At 61.8% G+C, this 19,934-nt stretch overlaps 4 protein-coding genes across 4 annotated transcripts; 2 read left to right on the top strand and 2 right to left on the bottom strand.

Annotated features, from left to right (window-relative positions):
• Nucleotides 1-61: 61 nt before the first annotated feature.
• On the bottom strand, nt 62-4,363 carry CHLRE_03g200850v5 (uncharacterized protein). The gene is made up of 8 exons (XM_001693173.2): nt 3,962-4,363; nt 3,457-3,864; nt 3,248-3,329; nt 2,966-3,059; nt 2,007-2,832; nt 1,749-1,873; nt 1,445-1,588; nt 62-1,277 (listed from the first exon to the last, which is right to left on the bottom strand). The coding sequence occupies exons 2-8, from the start codon at nt 3,838-3,840 to the stop codon at nt 1,199-1,201; spliced, it is 1,734 nt and encodes a 577-aa protein (XP_001693225.1). The 5' UTR covers nt 3,841-3,864; nt 3,962-4,363; the 3' UTR covers nt 62-1,198.
• A 308-nt stretch (nt 4,364-4,671) lies between these two features.
• Nucleotides 4,672-10,503, bottom strand: CHLRE_03g200900v5 (uncharacterized protein). The gene is made up of 7 exons (XM_043061351.1): nt 10,231-10,503; nt 10,072-10,128; nt 9,891-9,980; nt 9,734-9,782; nt 8,995-9,588; nt 7,539-8,828; nt 4,672-7,363 (listed from the first exon to the last, which is right to left on the bottom strand). The coding sequence occupies exons 1-7, from the start codon at nt 10,296-10,298 to the stop codon at nt 5,732-5,734; spliced, it is 3,780 nt and encodes a 1,259-aa protein (XP_042926570.1). The 5' UTR covers nt 10,299-10,503; the 3' UTR covers nt 4,672-5,731.
• Nucleotides 10,504-10,666: 163 nt separating this feature from the next.
• Nucleotides 10,667-12,372, top strand: CHLRE_03g200950v5 (uncharacterized protein). Its single transcript, XM_001693314.2, has 3 exons — nt 10,667-10,900; nt 11,021-11,168; nt 11,321-12,372. The coding sequence occupies exons 1-3, from the start codon at nt 10,787-10,789 to the stop codon at nt 11,476-11,478; spliced, it is 420 nt and encodes a 139-aa protein (XP_001693366.1). The 5' UTR covers nt 10,667-10,786; the 3' UTR covers nt 11,479-12,372.
• A 221-nt stretch (nt 12,373-12,593) lies between these two features.
• On the top strand, nt 12,594-19,929 carry CHLRE_03g201000v5 (uncharacterized protein). Its single transcript, XM_043061353.1, has 14 exons — nt 12,594-12,839; nt 12,925-13,023; nt 13,226-13,291; nt 13,532-13,673; nt 13,824-13,900; nt 14,089-14,428; nt 14,566-14,723; nt 14,957-15,031; nt 15,215-16,854; nt 17,030-17,121; nt 17,367-18,082; nt 18,397-18,675; nt 18,917-19,000; nt 19,248-19,929. The coding sequence occupies exons 1-14, from the start codon at nt 12,750-12,752 to the stop codon at nt 19,323-19,325; spliced, it is 3,936 nt and encodes a 1,311-aa protein (XP_042926569.1). The 5' UTR covers nt 12,594-12,749; the 3' UTR covers nt 19,326-19,929.
• Nucleotides 19,930-19,934: the final 5 nt, after the last annotated feature.

Below are 19,934 nucleotides of genomic sequence, written 5' to 3'. Positions count from 1 at the left end.
ATGGGGGTGACCTCACGGGGTGACCTTGGGGGTGACGGCGATCTGGCACACGTGAGGGAGTGTGAGGGCTCCCGATTATAATAACCTTTGTCAGCAAGTCAACTGCCCTGGCCCACGCCCTGAGCTTATGAATGCAGTAACGCAAGCTGCTATCACGGTCCGTACATGCCCGCATGTACGTACGGGCGCGTGGCTATAAGGATCACGAGCATTGACATAAGTGGCTGCTAAGCCACAGCCTAGTCATTACTCATTACCGTACCGGTACTATGACTTGTGATACTCGGCCCGACACACGGTCGCCAAAGCCCACCAATCTTCTTAAGTTCTTATCAACATTAATAGAAGTGGTGAGAGCACCCGAATATCACGGCACTCACACATCCCAGGCTCCCAGCCCGCGGCTTTCATGCATGGTGTCTGGCCACGAACGCGGGACCCGCCTTGTCCAGTGCTTCTGGCAGCCATGGCAGCAAGACTAGACGGTTCGATACCAGCTCACTAAGCAAACTAAATCTGCGTAGTCCTCCGCCTTAGGCCGGTCAACGTGCTCCATCATCAGCTACCTGCTGCATTCCCCAACTGTCATGTGCTGTCGTAATGTCGGCTGTCATGCGCATTCCACACATGCGCGCCAACTGCCAGCAAGCTATATGATACACAACTGTCAGGTGTCACTGTGAGTCAGTGATCCAGTCCCCATAGGGCCTAGTGAGCTGCCCTGATCAGTGCACATGAAACCCAAATAGTATACAAGCCATGAATACAATACAAACCATATCCCCAACCAAGAATACTCGTAGCATGCCCTACCCTTTCCTGCTCCGCCCCTCCCTGCCCTGCATCCGTATGAACTGCTAACATGTATATGCCGTACTTTAAGATGACAAGAAAGGCGGCTCCCCCTCTCAAGGGCCAAAGTGGGCTGCGCCCACGCCACGGGGGCGCAATGTCTGAGGCCGAAGGTTACGAAAGTACCCAATGTCCCGGACACAGCCGGGGTCAGTTCGTACAGGCCCGCCATGTGTCCAGCCGCGTCCCGCTGTCAAGTACAAGCACAGCAGGCAACAAACCAAACAGCGATGAAACAACACACCGTGCAACACTACTTTGCTATGAGATGAAATACGCTTTGGGGTTCTGGGAGCAAATGAATCTGCTCAAGCGCTAGAAATATACTAGGTTCACAGGTCTGCTTTTAGCCACGAGAAGGCCACAGAAGTTCGCCAACCAGATCGTACACGCCAGAGATATACTTGATTGTCAGGCCGGCGACCCTGCGAAGGCACGGCGAAGGTGTGGCATATTTGAGCCGCGACGTAAGCGACGGCCTCCACCAGAATAAAAAGTCTGCAAGAAACCGCCCAGACCAATGCACCCAGCAGCCCCCCCCCCTTGCCCCCAAAGCATGCGGGACTCTGACGCAAGCACCCGCGCGCCGTACTTTGTGGACTTCAAGAAGCGTGCGCTGAGGTGCATGGTGACGGCGGTGGACCAGCGCTCCATGGCCTTGTCCGGTAAGATCCCCTTGGTCAGGTTTAGGGGCGCCTCGTATAGATGCTGCGGGGTCAGGATCTCGCCGAAGTACCTGCACGGTGGTTGAGGATCACAGATGGTCAACACGCGCTAGTTATGTACTGAGCTGCCACAGCGGTGCGTGGGGTAGGACTGTGCGAACCCTGAACTGGCTGAGAATGCAGCTGAAACACCGTGCCTAGCGGAATGGTAAGGTGCGTGCCCGGGCGTACCTGCCGAGGGGCGTGTAGCCGGGGTCTGTGACTGGAAACCCCAAGCGCCACAGGCAGCGGGCCATGTACGCGTCGCCGCCTTCCGGAAAGGCCATGCAGGTCTCCTCAGGTGCATTTATGCATTTCTGCGTGTCAGATAAGTGGGAAGAGGTTGCAAGCGGGCAAGGATGTTGCAAGTCGGCAGTCGCCAAGCCACAGTTCGAAGCACTTTCAGATCGCTCCTCAATCGCCTCCAAAGTTCGTAGTGCAGGCGCTCACCTCAAATGTGTGTAAACCGTCGCCGTTCTGCATCGCCGCAAGCCGTTTGAGTAGCCCAATGGATAGGATAAAGCCCACACCACCGTACGGCACGGGACCCTCCCATTCGGTCTGGCAGCGCGTCTCGTTGCCGGGGAAGCGCTTCTTGCACAGGGCCTGTGCACTGCAGCCGCAGCCTTCGCCCGAGGCGGCTGCCGCCTCCTGCTTTTCTCCCGCCATCAGCCGGCGTGAGCCAGCCCGACGCCAGCGGCCCCAGGGCAGGTGGCAGGGGTAGCAACGCATGTCCCACACGCCCGGCTGCGGACTGCGGCTGCCTACGTACATGCTGTCGCTGATGAAGTAGGGCAGCTGTGGGTCGTAGTCACGCAGCAGCGCCTTGACGCCGCGCATGAAGAACAAAGTATCGTCGTCGCCCAGCAGCATCCACTGGAATGGGTCCTTCTCGGGCACCGTTGTCGGTGCCTCCGGATCGTCCGCGTTCAATTTTGCGGCAACGGCCTCCGCAGCTTGCTCCACCGAGGCTGCAAGCAACGGCGCGCCGACGCCCATCGCCGCCATAGCTGCAGTGCTGCGCGCCGCGATTATGTTCGCCAGCGTCACCCCGCCCTTATCTGAGCGGGCGGGCGCCACCACCGACGGTCCCGTGCGAGCCGGCCCGGGTGCCGTTGAGGCGCTGCCCGTCCCCTCGGGCACGTTCGTGTAAGGTGCCAGGAGACTGGGACTGGTCAGGGCCGCGTATGCGAGCGCCGGCGCCAGGGCGGCGCGGCGGTCGCCTTCCGTGTAGTGCTCCCGCTTGCCATTGGGCATGTGCCGGAAGTTGGGGTACCTGGGCGCAGCACAGCCGGTCATTCAGTCAGCACATCCACTTCCGCTACCCTGGCGGAAGTGCACCTCATAGCATTCCAGCCTGTCGGTGTTGCAACAAACACAAGTACCAGTACCCGCCGTGTTCGCCTTACCAGGTCCACACTTCACGATGCGCCGCTGAGTTGGCCAGCAGCTCCTTCGGCAGCTTCTCCGACGGGACGTCAGTGACGAACACTGCCCGCATCCCTGAACGCAACGTCAGTGTCGTATCAGATGGGGGGTTTTATACATGTGGCATATGTACAGTATGAGTGCAACCGGCATAGCATGGGTCCCGATGTCGCACATTGAGGCTGTTTTATGACGGCGGGTTTTGGGAACACGTACAACAACGCGCCCAACAGCACCCACCCACCCAGCATCCATGCACCCACCTTTGCGCCAGTACCGGCTGGCTTGCGCAACAGGCAGGCGGTAGGGATGTGTGGGTGCCACGTAAACGAAGTCGTCATTCCGCTGCGGCATCGGAAATTATGACGCGCCGTCGGTTAAATGTTGTCACGTCCTGCCCTCTCCGTAAGATGAGGCGAGGCCAATGCTGCCCCACGATGCTGGCCCCTCATCCATTATTCATGACACTCACCAGGGGTTTGCGGCCTGTCGTGCTTGGCGTAGGATCTGGGTCGGGGTCATATTCCTCCTCGCCATTGTGGAACATCAATGCCCTCTGGCTACTTCGGGAGCCCGGAGCAACTAAACCGAAATCGGAGGGCGTCCACAGGGGCGGCAGGAGTAGTGGTGCCGGGAGCTCCTCCTTGAGGGGTGACAAGAGGCCCTCCGGAATGGCTTGGCCCCCGGGTGATTGGGTTGTGGGGGTAGCTGGTTCGCTGGAATCCAGCAAACTCAGCACCCGCCGCAGGGGGTATACCTCCGCTGCGGTCCCGGCCACCAGTAACGAGAGACACAGCCACACTCCAGCGCTCCGTGGCTTTGTCCCGCCGTCGGTAGTGGTCCAGGTGCTCCGCATCGTGCAGGCCGCCCGCAGCGGGGCCTGTGGTCGCCAGTAACATGTAACCGTGTAAAGTTGACATCCAAGCGCTGTGTCGCGGGCCGCCCAGCGCCACAATTGCGACCGCATGTCGACTCACCGGAAAGACCCGACACGTATCTCTGAAGCTTTGTGATGTCCTCTGCTGCGACCGATGAACGAAAGTGACGAGCTAAATAGGAACCGTTTGGTTGGGTGGGGCCGGCCAGCTTTGAAGAAAGTTCAGCAAATTTTGCAAAGGCTCTGAACGGAACGAGACGAGCGTGCCTGACGTTGATGTGCTACTTGAATGTAGTAAGTATTTGTTATAGCATTGGAAAGAGTCGCCTCAGGAACGGGGAACTGTAAACGACGGTAAACTATATAGTGCCAATTGCGCCTGACCTTCCGCCAACCCGCGAAGGCACTAAACCATATCATGACACGTAGCTGTAAATATATGCAAGTCACGGTGGCTGTGTATATAGGCAAGGGCGAAGAGACGGAGCAGATTCTGTTAGGTTCCGTTACGAGCTGGCGCTCCACAAGCCGAAAGCTGTGAAAGGTTTCTCTGATGATTGCTGTTCCCTGAATGTTGTCGTGCCTTCGCTCTCCTGGAAGGTGGCGATGGAGGGGAAGGTCACGCGCAGACGACCAATGGCGCGAGAGGGTGCAAGCACCCCTTTGCGACCTCCCAAGGGCAGCGGTGCATCCGGGGGCGTTGGTGGCAAGGGCTCGCAGGCGGCAGCGGCTGGCTCGGACGCGGCTGGCGAGTGACGGTGGTCCGCGCTGGTGGCTGGGGCGTGGTGAAGCGCGAGCAGGAACCGCTGAGGGTGGGTGGGGAGGCCCGCAAGAGGCCGCGGTCACAGTCCCCGAATTTAACCGTAGAACGCTGTATCAAGTGTGTTGCAGACTGCTTCGGCCCCTAGGCATGGGAAGACTTGCAGAGAGCTGAAGTCCGTCAATGCAGAGCTACTGGTCGGATGCTGGTCAACCAACAATGGTACTGGCAGTACAGCTGCATCCGCAAATTCCGCATAGTAGCATCAGCGCCCCTCACCGCTGGCAGCGCCACAATTTCCCCAGTTTCACCCATTTCAATTTCACTGCGATAATGACAAGCAGCAGCGGGTGACGTCCCAGTAAGACACCACAACACCAAAACCTGCAGACTATGCGCGTTGGCGCGTTACCCCCATCCGTGCGTAAGGTCACAAACTGAACTCAGCCACTGCAAACGCCTACGCTGGTAAGAGCCAGCCCGAGTCCATTCAACAAGCACTTCTGATGATCTGCACTGCTCTCTCGGGCCGATATCTCATAACCCCACGCACACCACTACGGGACTCCTGCTTGGCACACCCTTTCAACAACCGTGACCCTTGGCAATGACCTCACCTTAATCTCACACGTGCCCCGGCGCCCGGGGACAAGCCATGCATGGCCAGAAGCATGAATGGTAAACGCATTATGAGCAAAAGTACAAGGCAAGCTGGACCTATACCCAGAATGGCAGCGTGCGCACCTACAACTAACCAAACCTGGGCAACACGTCACTTCCACTATGGCCATCTAGGTAACCGCGTTTAGATAATCTGCTGTCAAACCCAACCGCAATCGGTACCTGCGGTATGCACCTATGTTTCTCTCATACGGGTGCTTAGTTTACCTTAAGTTACGGGGGTCTTGCACACTTGCACCCTACAGGGCAACCGCCAACGAGAAAGCACACCTGCTGCTGCCGGGATGCCTGCTTATTCAGACAACGCATTCTCTACTCATCTAATGGTTGTACTTAAGAAATACGTCACCATCACCACACGCTCTGGCTGCCGCCCACGGCCGCGGCTACCACGCAACAGCTGCAGTCCCCTGCTGCTGTTGGGCGGCATCAGCCCCACAGCGACGCCGCCATGGAGTCGGGGGCGAGCATGTTTCGCAGCCATGCCGAGTCACCCTCCAGCTCCGCGAGAGCGCTGTCACCCCAGCCTGCCGGGCTGGTGATGCCAAGCCCCGGCGTTCCAAACCCGCCGCCGGCGCCTGCGGCCTGTAACATCTGGTTCCGTGGCGTCACGCCAGGCAGCGCCATGCCCGATCCGCTTCCCCCTTGGCCTTGAACCGCTGGGGCCGCGTCTCCGAAGGGACCGCTAGTGCCGGCGTTGGCACCGGGCGTCTCACTGGGCGGTGCAGACAGGGTGCGCATGAGCGGGGGCCGCATGCCATTGCCAGTGGTCACCACGTGCCGCCCCATTGCAGGCGTCTGTCCGTCGCTGCTGCAACTGCCGTGCGCTTGCGAGTTGGCTTTGGCGTCGGCCATGGACGTGCGGATGTCAGGCAGCACGCAGGGTAGGCTGTTCGACGGGGGCAGCATTGTTGGCGGTGCCTGCGGGAGTTGTTGCTGCGACTGTTGCTGCTGGGCCTCCAGCATTTCCTGCATGGAGTGCCGTTGCATCTGCAGGTACGCCAGGCGCGAGTGCTCATCCGGGCCGGGCTGGCTGTGGCGGCGGACGCGCGCAGGCGAGTTGGTTACAGGGGCTGCAGGTGCCTGCTGCTGCATGCAGGCAGCCGGGTTCTGCTGGGCGAAACCAGTGCTGGCACACCCGGGCCTGGCACCTGAAGCCGACTGGAAAGTTTGCTGCTGCACCTGCTGTTGCTGCTGCGCCTGGCTCAGTGCCGTGGGGTGCTGCAGCTGCTGCGACATCCCCGGTATGTCGAAGGGCCTGGACAAGCTGCCGGAGCCGTTGCCATGGCTGGCCTCTTGGGTGCCTGACCAGGAGTTGACGCGCGCCGCGCCCATGTTGAAGGGTCCCAACGCTGTTGAGCTGGGGACAGAGGGCGGCACCGGCAGCGGCTGCTGTACGGACGCCGGGGCTGAGGGCACGGACTGCCAGCTGCAAGTTGAAGAGGTGCTAGGCGGCCGAGGCACATGGGCCAGAGGCTGGCTGGCCCAGGCAGGCGTCATCATGCCGGAATTGCTACTCGAGGAGCGATGGTGCTGGACAAGCGGCTGCGAGGGCTGCGGCGTGGGCCCCGCTGACTGCTGCGGCGGCTGCTGTGGCTGGTACCGGGGAGGGAACGGCGGCAGGGGCGGTAGTGGCGGCACTGGCGCCACTGGAAAGTGCTGCGGCTGCTGCAGTTGTTGAGCTGCGGGCAGGCTTGGCGAGTGCGCAGGCTGTCCAGCACCCGGGCCCGACACGCTGGGAGGACCGGTGGGCGTGGGAACTGGCGAGGGTGCTGCAGATCCAGAACTACCCGCGCTCTGCAACTGTTGCAATCGCTGCTGCAGTGCCGCGTCATGGTGCTGGCTGGGCAGCTGCTGCTGCATGTGTGGAGTGTACCAGGTTGGCGTGTTGTGGGGCGCCTGCGGTGCTGGCACGGCCGACGTTACCATCTCCGTGTCACAGCCCTGCTCGCTGGCCCACAGGCTGTGCACCGCAGCCGCGGAAGCGGGCTGCGAGGGCTGGGACATGGGTGGCTCCACGTGCCCGAGTGGAGCGCTACCGGCCATCGCCTGGGGCTCCGGCTGCACTCACGAGCAGGGCCACCGCACAGTAGGGCCAGCGTCAGGACGGGTTGCAGATGCTAAGTGGGGGCCACGGAACCATAACTCTACTCAGCGAGGACCATGCAGACAGAGGCCGCCAATCGCGATCACATACGATGAAACAGCAGCATGTGCACAGCCACCAAACACTCACCGACAGGCCAGCAACGATGGAACACCCGGAGCGCCCAACCGGCCCCAGATTAGACTGTTTGCTGTGCTCCTGCGGCTCCGGCTTCAGCTGCAGCGCGCTCAGCCCGTTGCTGAAGTTGCCGGCGGCAGAGCCCAAGAGCAGGCCCTCCGGCAACGGAGGCGCTGCGTCGTGCGTCCAGCCTGCCGCGTCCTGCTGACAAGACACGCCGTCCATGGGCGTTGCTGCGGACCCATTCAGCGAAATGCGCCCCTGCTGCTCAAGTGGGGGCAGGCCCCAGCCGCTGGGAAAGGGGGGCAGCGCAGGCGGCTGCTGCGCATTCTGCTGCATCTGCTTCTGCGGCAGGCCCGGCTGAGCGCCTTGCATGCCGCCAGCGTGCTGCATCATGCCAGCGTTCTGCGCATACGGCTGTGGCGGCTGCGGTGCCATAGGCATAGGCCGCGCCGAAAGCAGCGGGGACCACAGAACCCGACCCGGCTTGTCGCCGTGCTGTTGCATCTGCTGCATGTGCATGGGCTGCATGGGCTGCTGCTGTTGGTGGTGCCGGTGCTGGTGTTGGTTCTGCGGCACCTGCTGATGCTGCCGCGCCTCGAAGCCAGCGCCCGCCTGCTCCTGCTGGTTAGACGGATCCTGCTGGGCCTCTGTCTTGATGTTTGTGCGAGGTAACAGCGTGAGCTGCGTGTAGATGGTGGGCTCAGTGGTACCGTCCAGCTCATCCCAGATAGAACCAAGGTCGCCGATGCTCGCAGGGGCGCGCTGCTGCGGCGGCGCCTGCTGCTGTGCCTGCCTCTGCTGCTGTCCCTGATGCGGCTGCTGCTGCTGGTGGTGCTGCGGCTGCTGCTGCTGATGGGGCTGGTGATACTGGTGATGTTGTGCGTAGTGTGCCTGCGATGAGTGCAGCATTGGGTAGGCCTGGTGGTTCTGCAGCTGCGGGTTGGGGTGCATGCCCGGGCGCGGCACGTTGTCCGTCAGCCCCGGCAGCGTGGGCGCTGCATGCCGTTGCTGCATGATCTGCTTGAGGTTGATGCCCTCCGGGCCACCGCTGCCGCCACGGCTGCCGGCAGGCGGGGCGCCGCTGGCGTTGGCTGCGCTGCCGATGGCGTTGGCTGCACCGCCGTGGGCCTGGGGGCCGGCGCGCTGCTGCTGGTGCTGCAGGCCCATGGCGGCGCAGTAGGCGGCGTCATCCTGCAGCGCCATGTCGTTCTCGTCATGCAGCCGCAGCAGGTCGTCCAGCGAGGCAGTGCTCACGCTGCTGCACGGCGCTTCCACGGTGTTGTAAGCCATGTCACCCGCCTGCAAACACACAGGCGAAGACGCCGCAGGGTCAAAGGGCAAAGCTACGAGAAAGGGGTCAAGACAAAAAGCCGGCAACAAGGACGAACGTGTTCATGGTGGCAGTTGTGACTACCATTATACAGGCCACACCGGCACAGCAATAGCAAAGCCGCTATGTACGCACCTGCACGTCAGGGCGCCCCTCCTTGCCATCCACGCCACCCTGATCTGGGGGGGAGTGCTGCAGCGGCGCCGTGTTCCGCATGTGCTGGTGCTGCTGGTGGTAATTGTGCTGCTGGTGCTGCAGGTGCTGCTGCAGAGGCGGATGCCGAAGCAGGCCCATGGGGCCGGTGAAGGCCTCACTGGATACGCCGGCGCTGCCGCTGTCGGCGCTGGGCGGCCGGATGTGAATGCGCACCTTGTGCTGCTGTGACGGCAGCAGCAGCGGCGGGTGCTGCAGCGACAGGTGGCCGCCCTGCTGCTCGTAGGACCCAGTCACGTGCGTCATGTTGGTTTGGTCCAGCGAGTGCTGCTGCTGCCACGTGCTGTCCGTGCCGGTCGCATAGTCCTCCGTCCCGTACTGGCCGCTACCCGCACGGCCGCCCAGGCTGCGGGAGCTGCGCCCACTGCTCGCCACAAGTTTGTTCACGCCGCTCTTGTGCGTGCCGTTCTTGCTGGTTGGGCCCGGTCGACGGCTGCCACCCCGCGGCGCCGGCACGTCCGGGTCCCCGTCATCGCCACAGTCACGCCCGTTATCCCGGCCGTGCACAGCGTCCGCCTGCACAGTGAATCGAATGTCATTTCGACATGTTTGTAATTGTCGAGGTAACCTAGCTGCGCACTACCGGTACGCTATTCATCTGTGGTGCGCGTACGTCGTCCTTGAACTAGTGAGCGTAAGTCACCCAATGCCGCGGCCTCACCCTGCGCTGGGCCCGGTATGCCCGAAAGTAGTTCCTGACCTCGTCGACACTGCAGTGCAACAACAGTGGCACGAAATGGTCATGCAACCGTTTCAACTTCCATGGGCATCGGTTCGTTGACGTGCATCGGGGTTGCCCGAACCAGCTGCCAGCTCACCTTCTCAGGCACTTGGCGTGCACACGCGTCTCAAGGACCGTCGGCATCTCATGCGGCGCCCATGTGTCTGCTGCGTTCTCCTCGTACCACCTGTGGAGGCGCGGGAAGTTATGGTGAGCAGGGAGAGAGCGGGGTGGCCGCGTGTAGCACCGGCAACTCAACAAGACTGCCGCTCACTCACTTGTTAATAGCCGCCGCCTCCGGACGCCGTCCAGTCTCATCGAGTACAGCTCGCCACCTGCGCCCATCAGACGGTGGCCAGTTGGCTCGACTGTGGCGTTTCTTCCCAGCGAAAGGGAAATGCGCGCAAACAGACTCGGTGTGCCTTTGCCGGCCTCACCAATCGTTGAATTTGCTCCAATAATTCACAGGGCGTCGTGCCTGGCTCTTTGCTGACGCCTTCCCCATTTTGCGCCAACGAGCGTGTTCAAAATTTACCCGCGAGACGCCCGGGAAAGCCAGGTCCGGGACGCTTCAGCAGCAACTACAGAACATCTACGTCAAGTTAGGAGGCTAGAGACTGCGTGCAGGCAACAGTATAGGAGCCTGGCCCCGTCTGTCGCACTGCAGAGTGAAGGCCAACGCCCTAGCAGTGGCTAATGAGCTCTAGATGTGAAAATTCGTAATGTTTGAATGTCCTATGGACTCTGCAAGGCAGGGTGCGAGCGGGGCGGGGTGGATTCGCCGGCGCGATGATTGCGGGTTCCAGCCGGTCGTGACTCAAGACTTTTGTCATCATGCTTCCTTGTATAGCTTACATTTGGGTATAGCTAGTACCTTACATTACTAGATGATCGAGAGAGTCTCCTGACGAAGGTTATAATATCAGTAACTTTCTAAGCTTCAAAGCTAATAATTATCAAGCACGCAGCTTTGCGCCGCGTATATTTAAGAAAATGTCTATCCTTGGTCCTGCCGACCGGCGCCCAGAGTTGGCGCTGACAGGAACAACAATTTCACACCTAAAGACCTGGCGCACGGAGTACCTTGATGAATATTCTGACATCAAGGTGCATACTCTTCATTGGCGTAACTGGAACGGGGCTTCCTCTGGGGTACATTGGGGGCCGCATGTGCATGCGGTGCCTGGGCCCTGACTCGCGCACGCTTGCCCCACCTCATGTACGTAGCTGGCAGCGGGCGTGCCAGAGCAACGTATGGAGATGGCGGGCATCACAGCGCACATTGGCACCATCACTGGCCGCCACACGCACATGCACAAGGAGACGACGCGCCTGCCCACTGGGCACCCGCCGAGCTCTACTTACCGTGCGCAAGGTGAGCCGCTGCCTCCAAGTCACTGCGGCCTACTGCCATAAGGTTAAGCCGCAGCTGTCTTCCCAATTGCTATGGGGCGCAAGCGGGCTTGGCTGGTTGTGTGAATGCTCATGGGCCCACCGCGTCATGGCGCAACGCCTTGCCGCCTGCAGATGCTGTTCCCATCGGCACCATGACGCGAGGAACAGGAACAATAACGAAGCTGGGCGACTCCTGCCTCTATGACAAGGAGCAGACCTGGGCGCATTGGCGCGTGGCGGTGGATGGCAAGCCGGCAGACACTCGCCGCAAGTACCGCGGCGTAAGCTAGCCGGTCAGTAGTGCGGTGTCACGGTGTGTGCTGCAGACTGACGAAATGGTGCAAGCAGATTCGGATGGGGCTTATGGGGCGCGCTTGGACAGGACTCTGATGTGTAGGTGGAAGGCACGCGAACCATGGCCATGGTGTATGACGTGCGTGCGGTTGTCCGCAACGTGCATGTGCACAGCTTGCTTGATGCAAGTTCTGGCGCATATCTGCGCTTTGGCAGCGTGGCGTGGACACATGGTGGATGGCTGAGCACCGTAATGTGGACGTGGACGTGGCGATGGACTCCGGTGCTCAGATGTGCGTAAACTGCATTAGGTAGGATTAGGCAGGGCAAGTATGCCGTAGAGGTGGGTTCTAGCTTTCGCAGTTTTCGCAATTTGTTGTACATTTCTTTGGGATTGGCGGTGATTGATGCTAATGGATGCAAGAGCTTGCTGACCCCTCATGAACAACGAGGTTGCACAAGCTACATGCTGATATTCATCTGGATACTCCGACGGCACAACCCGGCCAAATCCGAGCTTGGGTGCAAGCGGTTTTAGTCCTTGGGGGTTCGACCTCCGCAATAAGGAGTGTCAGGGCAGGGGTGTGGCAGGATGATGGAGAAGCTGCTGATGAGGCAAATGAGCAGACTGCAAGGAAGTGGATAGGAGTCTTTGAAAACGAAGGCGCTGTGGTTGCAGCAGCGTGGCACGTGCTTTGCATCATTACATGATAGAGAGTGCGGATTTGGCATATGCCCGTCCCATTTTGTCCGTGATGCGCACGTGTATGGGGGGGTTGGATTGAGCTCGGGGGTTCTGAAGTTACTGAGTTTACGGAGGCGGGGTTGGACTGGGCGGGCATGATTGCGCAGGTGGCGAAAGTTCAATGTTGTGCAAGGGTGCCGCAGCTCCGAACGACACGTGTCCCCGGGCCCCTCCGGGCCCGGCACTCCCGCAGCCTACCTTGCACGGAGTGCAATGCATACGGAACTTCGGCAGCAATGCTGTGGGAGAAAGCCCCTCCGGAATCCCCAGCCGACCCCACCGCCGGCCACATCGGGGAGTCGAACGCCGAAGGCGTGCCGGTCGCACAGCAAGTGGTTGCATGTACATCACCTTTATATTTGCAGATCTATGTGCGTATCTAATGCTAAAACACTTGCTCCGCACGGCAAAGGCCAAATACCCGGTTCCGGTTTCCCCGCAGTGGCTCGGAACTCGGACAAAACTCTACAAGATTCAGTCTTGAAAGGCATGTTATAGTCGCTTAATAGAAAGGTTGCTGCGATGGCGAGCACAGCAGAAGCTCGCCATTTTGGCGCCGGGAACAAGGGTGGCAAAAAGCGGGCCGTATCCTCAAAATATGATGTTCATAAGGTATGTCGCACATTCTGTAGAGTCGCTGGGCTACGCCCTGTGGTGCTGACTGCCCTGCCCTGGGGCCCTTGGGTGACGCGTCAAGGTCAAAGTGTGGCTTGGCGACAACAACGACCACTACTACATCCTGTCGCGGTTCCTCATCAGCCGGAGCCTGACCATTACCAAAATACCCAGCACGAAGGTCAGGGGCGTCCGGGGTCGGGCTCTGTCGGTGATGATGGCTTGATGCGCGCCCAGGGTTTGGCACGCAGGGCATTTTGTGCACCCAAGGCGTTGAAGGGCTTGGCAAACAACCGCACGGCACCCTACATGCCTTGGGCAAACCGGGGAGCCGCAAGAGCGTGCACATAGCATCATGCCGACTCTGTTTTGCCATGTAACAGGCCGTCAAGATTGCACTGGAGCTGAAAAAGTATCTGGTGGACCGGGACAAAACCAGTGTCAGCCAGGTGCGCAGAGCTCAAGCGCTATGATTGGACGCGGCCCAGCCAGGACCCCAGGACACGCGGGTCTGTGACTGGTGGTGGGGAAGGATGCATTCACTTGCAACTCCCAAGGCACATGCTTACTGCTTATCTAGCGGCGTGATGCGTGTGCAAGTCAGCTGCACGCTGCCCTCCGCACCCACCATGGACCCCGATGAACCCGATCCACATTAATTCCACCAAAACCTCTTGGGGCGCGCGCAGGCCGAACTGGAAGAAATCCTGTTTGGTCTCATGCGCGCCAAGGGCTTTGGCCAGGCCTACATCGACTGCTACCGCACCGTGTCGGCCTTCTATACCATGCGGCAACCGCTGGTCATCATCCTGTGCGGCGCCCCGTGCACAGGTACGGCACCCACGCACCGTACGGTACATGCCAGGCGCTGAAGCAACGGCCGCCGTTATGTGCATGCACGTGTACATGCGCGTATGCCAGCTGTGAACTCGAGGCATTAGCCTGATAAGTACGGTCACTCTTTACTTGCTGGCCCCGCAGGCAAGTCCACTATGGCTCAGCAGCTGGCGGCGCGACTCAACATGCCCAACGTCATGCAGACAGATGTCATCTGCGAGGTGTGCTTGCGTTACGACGGTCGGTACACAGAAAGCTCCAATGCGGTGTGCATATGTTGCTGAGGTATACCATACACTGAGAGGGTTGCGCGGGTGGCTATCTGCAACCCCACTGCCTTTTCAACTCGGGCTTCGAACACGCCGCTGCCCTCTCACCCCATCCGCCCCATCCCCGTACGCACACGCAGCTGTTGCGCAGGGCGACTTCTGGCGCCCTGCCGCCGCAGCCGCCCTGGTTGCGCACGCTGTCGCCCGAGCAGCTGCAGCAGTTGCTGCTGGGTAGCGGCGAAGTGGACATGGCGCACGCCAGCGACGGCGGCTCGGTGCTGGCCTCGGCGCCTGGGTCGGGCGTGGTGCTGACGCCGTCTGGATCGCAGGCGCGGGCGGTGGCTGGAGGTGGATCAGCAGGAGCAGAAGCAGGGGCGGGTGCAGGAGCGGGTGCAGCGACGGGTGCAGGGGCGGGTGCAGGGGCAGGCGTGGGAGCCCCGGAGCTGGAGTGGCGGCGGGCGACGCGCGGCAGCTTGTCAGGTTGGTGCACACCAGTGGCAGCTATGTGCCAACGCATTGCGCATGCTACAAGACAAGCTGGGAATGAGCAGTGAACAGCATAGGCGTTTCCTGAGGCTCGCATGCCCAACCTTTCGCTGTGTGATTGCTTTCTGCAGGGCCACTTGGGTCGGAGGGCACGGAGGCGACCAGCTGCGGCCCGTACGGCGGCGACGGCTGCACGGCTGCAAACGGCGCGGTGGACGCGTGGCTCCTGTCTCAGTTCCGGGAGGAGTGCCGTGTGGTGCGGCGCGCGCTGGAGGGTGACTTCAACAAGGTGCGTGTGTGTGCATGTGCGTATGCAGTGCCTGGCCGGGGTGTACGGCTACCGGGATTCAATGGGGACGTGTAGCTCAAGTGGGTTGGGCGCGGTGATGGAGTGAGGCTGGGGCAATAAGGGGCTGCACTGCCCAGCGCGTTTGCTGCGCTGCGCACGCATAGCTGCACATATCGCTGCTGCCCAAGCCGTTCGCTTGTCGTTGAATCCCACGCATGCGAGTTTCCACACAGGCGCTGAGCGACGGTAAGCCGCTGATTGTGGAGGGTGTGCACCTGGACCCAGAGCAACTTCTGGGGGAGCTGCAGGTAGGCGTGTAGGTGGTGTGGTGGGGCCGGGAACAGGTGGACAGCCGCTCCAGGCACACATGTGCTGGGCAGAGCATAGTAGCAATGCGGAAAGCAACGCAGCATAGCGTATCAAAGGCCGAGCCGCCTCACCGGGTGCAACCGGTCTTACTTATCGCCGCCACACAACGATGTGTCACACAGGAGCGCGGCATTGTGCTGCTGCCGTTCGAGCCCCAGCCCACGACGCCTTCGGGCCTGGCCACACCTGGCGGTGCGGCGGCAGGAGCCCATTCACCGCCGCCCTTCACTACAGGGCGCACCGGCGCCCCCCTCTCTCGGGCATGGCCGCGCGAGTCTCGCGACGCGCAGCCGTCAGGGCAGCAGGAGCTTGTGCCGGAGCAGGAGCAGGAGCAGGAACAGGAGCCGGGGCCAACTTCACAAGGAGGAGTACCGGCGTCGACGCCATTACAGCAGACAGCCAGCGGCGGTGTCATCACGGCTAGCAGCCCTGGTGCAGTGCGAGGCGCCGGTGTTTGGGCGTCGCCGCAGGCAGCATTGCATCTGTCACGGGTGTCTCGCTGCGGCTCCAATGTGTCCGTGGGGTCAGCGGCCTCCGGCGCTTCAGCTGGCGGCTTGCACACGAACCCCACATCACGCGTCGGCGGCGCTGGCATCCGGGCTTACCAGAAGCACGTGTCATGGGGCCGCCTGCACGCACACGGCGTCGGGGAGGTGCAGGACGAGGGGCAAGAGCTAGAGCAGAAGCAGGAGGCGGCCCCGTCTGCTGCCGCAGGCCTGAGGCCGGCCTCGGGCTCATCAGGGGACCTGGTCGGCGGCAGCAGTTCAATAGCTGAGCAGGGACCTTTCTTCGACGCGCTGCCACGGGGAGTTGACGGGGCGTCTCTTGTGGCTTTTCCAGGTAGCCAACAGCTGGGGGTGGAGGCAGTCGCGGAGCCGTCGCCTGCCGGCACTAGCAGCCTGCTCGCAGAGGGCGACTGCGTAGATGGCAGCAGCGGCAAGCTGTTTGCGCCCCACGGCCAGCAAGCAAGTCCAGAGCGGCACGGCATGCACGGCGGCGTGGCCGCTGGCCTGGTTGCCATGGGGCGGGCTGCAGCTTCCTCGCACGGCGGCAGCAGCACCCGGACTTCCCTCGCGGGCGGCCATGGAGGCGATGGCGATGAGGCCCGTGATGACGAGTCCGATGTTAACAACTACGGTGATGCAGACACGGAGGGAGGCAGCGGCTCGGTTTCGCCAGTGCGGGGCGTGCCTGGGTTGGGGCTGCCGCACGCGCTGGCGAGCATGGCCGAGGGCAACGTGGGCGTGGGGGCCGGCAGCGCTGTGGCTGCCAGGATGCGGCGGGTGGTGTCGCACCCCGTCATGCCGCAGTTGCTGGGGAGTGGAGAGCGAGCAAGCAGCGGCCGCGAGGGCGAGGGCGGAGCGGAAGGTGATGACCGCGAGGGCGTCGTGGATGCGGTGGATGCGTCGGAGCCGAGTGCCGGCGGGCGAAGGCCAGGCGGCAAGTCCACCATTGCGTCCGTTGCATTCGACGGTGTCAAGGGCAGCACCGGGGCTGCAGCCGCCACCGCAACGGACGGCATGCCTGGTGGTGGCGGGGCAGGCCCCAGCGGGCGGCCGTTCCTGGATAGGGCGCGCAGCCACCACGGCTTCGGCGGGGCCGGTGGGAACGGAGCGGGCGGCAGCGGCAACGCCAGCGCACGGCTTACAGGGGGCAGTGCTGGCGGAGTTGGGGGCGGGACGCAAGCCTGTGGTGGCATATTTCGGTGTGGCAGCCTGGCGGGGCGGTTGTCGGCTCTGGACCTGTCTGTCGTCAAGAACAGGTGCGTGTGCTGTGGGTGCTGGGACTGGGACTGGGACCGGGGTGGTGGAGTGACGCACACAGTTCCTGACCGTGCGTCGAAGGGACTGCACATTGCCCAGTCATGCCACACGTGTCTGCACACACATAAACACACGCTCCTGTTCCCGCCGCTTCTTGCCCCCCCCCCTCTGCAGCCTGGCGGGCATCCTGCGAGTGGGCAGTGCAGTGTACGGCAGGCGACACACGCCCTCGCCGGGCATGCCGCGCCGCAGGACCGCTCTGGCAGGTGCGTGGGCAACAGCGGGCGCGCCTTAAGGCAGCTGGATGCTGAGTCGTAGCCCGGTCGTGAGGCAGCTAATGTGAAGAGGTGATACATAGTTGTATCAGGCGAACACGCGTGACAGTGTACGGTGCGCATGTAAAGACTAGCCACGTATCAGCACGTGCCATGCGGTGTGACACCCAGTGTGTTGCCTTGCTGTCTGTGTTTGGAAGTGATGCTGGTTTACTTGATTGCTCACGTGCACGCAGGCGACTCGGCAGTAGGCGACAGGCTGGGCAGCAGTGGCGATGGCGCCTCAACCCCAGGCGGTGACGATGGCGGCGGCCACTCCGCCAGCCCCACACACATGCGTGCAACCAGCCCACGCCTCACGTCGTTCTCACCGGAGCGCGGCGTAGGACCCGGCAGCGCCCGCGCAGCCACTGGCGGTGGCGGTGGCGGCGGCAATGGCGGCGTACGGGTAGGTGTCGGTGGGGTCCGTCGAAGCTCCCCCGGCATGATATCCGTAGGCGACATGACGGCGGCCGAAGGGCTGGCTGATGCCGTGACGCCAGCGGCGGCTGGGTTGACCCCGGGCATGCCCCCAGCGGCTCGGTCTGATGGTGTGGACAGCCTGGTGCAGCTGCCAAGTCCCGGCGAGAGCGGATACAGGCTTGAGGGGCAGGCGGAGGACGCGCGCGTGCCGAGTGTCGCTGCTGCCGTTGGCACGTCTTCCAGCATGGAGCGCGGCGCAGTAGCAGCCCCGGGCACAACACCGGGAGATGAGGTTGTAGAAAAGTACGCGGCAGGGGAGGAGGCAGAAGAGGCGTCGAGGCGGACGACTGTCGATGCGGCTGAGGGAGGGTCGGAGGCACCGCATCCAGCAACGCCGCTGCCAGCGCCCCGATCTGCTGCGGAGGCGACCTCAGGCGCTCCTGTGGCGCTGCCACCGCTGTTTGTGCCAGTCGTCCTGTGCATGTCCGAGGTAAGCGCGTTGCCAGGGCTGGTGTGAGGCTCGGTTGGTGCGCCGCGAGGCGTCGCAATGCGCCATGTGTGGCTCCGTCGTCTGTGACCACAGCGACGCTACGTGGAGTGTGCAAATTTGCCTTTGGTTGCGCTCGTAGAGTTACGCTCCGCGGCTTTTCGGCAGTACATCTTGCCGCCCTGTATCCTCGTGCCTCTTGTTGCTTATTGGGATTGATGGAAACGCAGCCCCCCTGCCCCCGTGCCAATGTGCCTGGCTAAAACCCCGCTTCTTCTAAATACCACACGTGAGTTTAAACCCGGCCCATCGACCAGGCCGACCACCGCCTCGCCCTCGAGGACAACCTAGCGGTGCACGTGAAGGACGCGGCGGGTGGCCTAGCGGCGGCCGCAGCACGCGCCGCAGCAGCCGTCGCCGCAGTCGGCACAGGCGCAGCCGCAGGTGGCGGTGATGCCGCACCAAAGCCGGCTGGGACGGCTGGCGGCGGCAGCGGTGCGGGACTGCTGGGTGGGGACGCGGAGGCGCCGAACGCGGAGGAGGTGCTGCGGAGGGCGCAGGCTATCCAGTCGTACCTGTGCGGCTATGAAGCGCAGGTGCGGAGATGCGGCCGGCACGCTGATACGTGGTGCTCTAAATACCGTATGCTCCGGAACGCATTGGGGGAGGGGCTGTCCAGGACTATCCCCGCTTTGTAGCGTTGCATCCAGAATGCAAACCGGTTTCAAAGGGCCGGCACGCGTAGGTCAGCGGTGCCAAGAGCCGTAGAGCTGCTGCGATGCCTTTTCTGGTGTCCGACCTACCCCATGCATCCAACGGCCGCCGCCGCCGCCACAGGGCCTACCGGTCATCAACGTGCGCTACGGCAACTTTGGAGAGGCACTGGACATCCTGCATGAGTATGTGCTCATGTGTATTCAGGTGCGCGCGTGTGTGCGATCTGCGGCCGTGGCTGCTGCTGCGTGTGATATGTGCGAAGGCGCGGCTGCTATGTAGCCTGCGGCCGCTGATGCATACCCTATGTCTATGCCGTTGTTCTACGCTCCGACTTGACACCGTGGCCACAAGCGGCCAGGGGCTTTTGATTGCTACTCCTGAGCGAATGCCTCGTCCGCAACAAAGCCACATACACGAACACCCCCCTTGGTGCTCTCGACCACGCGCACAGGCCGCCATGGAGCAGCTGAACGGTGGCGAGGGAGACCCAGATGCTGCGGGCGTGGCGGCGGGCGCAGCAATCATATAGCTGACCCGCATTGAGGGCCTGGCGGCGCACAGGAGGGTAGCCGCGTGCGCTAGATGTTTGCGTGTGCTAGAGAGCAAAGGGCAAGTATGTGAAGGTGTGTTATCGAGCGCAAGGGAATGAAACACGCAGTGTGCATGTGCGCGAGTGTATGTGTGTGTGTGTGTGTGCGTTAAAAAAACGAAACGAAAGCCCGCCCAGACGACGCGTATATGTGTGTGTGTGTGTGTGTGTGTGTGTGTGTGTGTGTGTGTGTGTGTGTGTGTGTGTGTGTGTGTGTGTGTGTGTGTGTGTGTGTGTGTGTGTGTGTGTGTGTGTGTGTGTGTGTGTGTGTGTGTGTGTGTATGTGTGTGTGTCTTGCTTTTCTTGGTGCCTGATGAGGCCTGACCATGTCGGATAACGAGCGTCCATGGGACTGTGGGATCTCCGGATAACTGTTGGTAGTTATCTCGTGCTGAAAGAAGCGTAGACGCATTCCTCAACGCTTAGCGAGGCTTTTGGCAGGATGGCGTAGGCATGACAGCATTTACTGTGTACAGTAGACAGGGTAGCAAAAGGAGGCAGCTGCTGACGTACCAACCGTCCGCACCACCATTTATAGAGGCTAGTTTG

This window comes from Chlamydomonas reinhardtii, chromosome 3 (assembly GCF_000002595.2).
Source record: "Chlamydomonas reinhardtii strain CC-503 cw92 mt+ chromosome 3, whole genome shotgun sequence".
In the NCBI taxonomy this organism is placed as follows: Eukaryota; Viridiplantae; Chlorophyta; class Chlorophyceae; order Chlamydomonadales; family Chlamydomonadaceae; genus Chlamydomonas; species Chlamydomonas reinhardtii.
This window is presented reverse-complemented; position numbering and strand designations above follow the sequence as displayed.